The sequence below is a fragment of the Seriola lalandi genome, unplaced genomic scaffold (genome assembly GCF_002814215.2).
Source record: "Seriola lalandi dorsalis isolate HSWRI2012SDOR001 ecotype SW California unplaced genomic scaffold, Sedor1 jcf7180002054206, whole genome shotgun sequence".
Classification (NCBI taxonomy): Eukaryota; Metazoa; Chordata; class Actinopteri; order Carangiformes; family Carangidae; genus Seriola; species Seriola lalandi.
This window is the reverse complement of record NW_019524759.1, coordinates 34,747-35,964: the sequence shown is the minus strand read 5'-3', so window position 1 is coordinate 35,964 and position 1,218 is coordinate 34,747. Positions and strand designations below refer to the sequence as shown.

The 1,218-nt window shown below is 50.6% G+C and overlaps 1 protein-coding gene across 1 annotated transcript in view; it reads left to right on the top strand.

Moving 5' to 3' along the window:
- Positions 1-662: 662 nt before the first annotated feature.
- The window catches only part of sos1 (son of sevenless homolog 1 (Drosophila)), a gene marked incomplete at its 3' end in the record, with an annotated part of 19,416 nt that continues 18,860 nt past the window's right edge, over positions 663-1,218 (top strand). Inside the window, exon 1 of the mRNA XM_023404039.2 lies at positions 663-743. Within this exon, the coding sequence (XP_023259807.2) occupies positions 663-743 (81 nt within the window). The remainder of the gene's footprint in view (positions 744-1,218) is intronic.

Genomic DNA, 1,218 nt, shown 5'->3' with positions numbered 1-1,218 from the left:
TATGCACAGTCCTTCAGTAATCTGGGGCTGATGCCATCCGGGCCTGGGCCCTTCCTTGTCTTGATCTTTTAAAGTTGACACTTCACCTGATCAACTGTTATGGAGAAGGGGGTGGAAGATGACTGAGGTGAGGATATGGGGGTGGTGGGGGGTGAGAGGGGGCAGGTGTATTGGTGGGGAGGAGAGGGCTGTAGGTGAATGGGAGTTGAAAGTTGCGGGTTGAGGAGGGGGAGCTGGCCCAGGGAGGTGTGAAGAGGGTGCAGGGCAGGTAAGGGGGGAGGGGGCAGAATCAAATCTGTTGAAGAACAGATTCAGTTCATTGGCCCAGTTCTTGTCGCCGCAGCTCAGGTCTCTCCTCACTCCTTTTCCGTGGCCAGAGATGTTTTGCAGTCCACTCCAGACATCTCTGGTGTTATTCTGCACCAGCCGTTCTTCCAGTTTCTGTCTGTAACAGTCCTTCCCTTTCCTGATTTTCTGTTTGTTCCTTCTGGACTCTGCGCAGCTCCTGCTTGTCCCCCGATCTAAAGACCCTCTTCTTCTCGTTCAGCAGGGCCTTAATCTCGGAGGTCACCCAGGGTTTATTGTTGGGGAAACAGCGTACCGACTGGGAGGGAACAGTGCTCTCCACACAGAAGTTAATATAGTCTGTGATGCAGTGGGTCATGGTGTCGATGTTGCCATCGTGGGGGCTGCAGAGTGCTTCCCAGTCTGTTATTTCAAAGCAATCTCTGAGTCTGGCACTGGTCTCCTCGGACCACACCTTCACAGACTTCTTCTCAGGTGGTTGTTTATTCACCAGAGGGGTGTAGTCTGTGATCAGATGGACAAGGTTGTGATCTGAGCGTCCCAGCGGGGGGAGGGGTGTGTGGGATATAGCTAACAGCTGGTCCCGAGTGTAAACAATGTGTCCGTGGTCAGGTGAGTCTCCCGACGTCGCATCAAAAAGTTAAAAAAACAGCAAGAGGCAAAACACGACTGTAAAAGTATAAACACCCATAGCTGCACTTGCTTAAAGTGTCGGTGTAGTACGAGAAGAAATCACACCAAAGAGTAAAAAAAGAGTAAAAAAGAGTTCAGAGCTGCTGTGGCAGGCTGCCACTCATGCGGCGCCATGGCAACAATCACCGAATCATCATCACTATATACTCATCACTGCATCATCATCATCATCACTACATTATTATCACTGCATCATCATCATCATCACCACTGCATCAT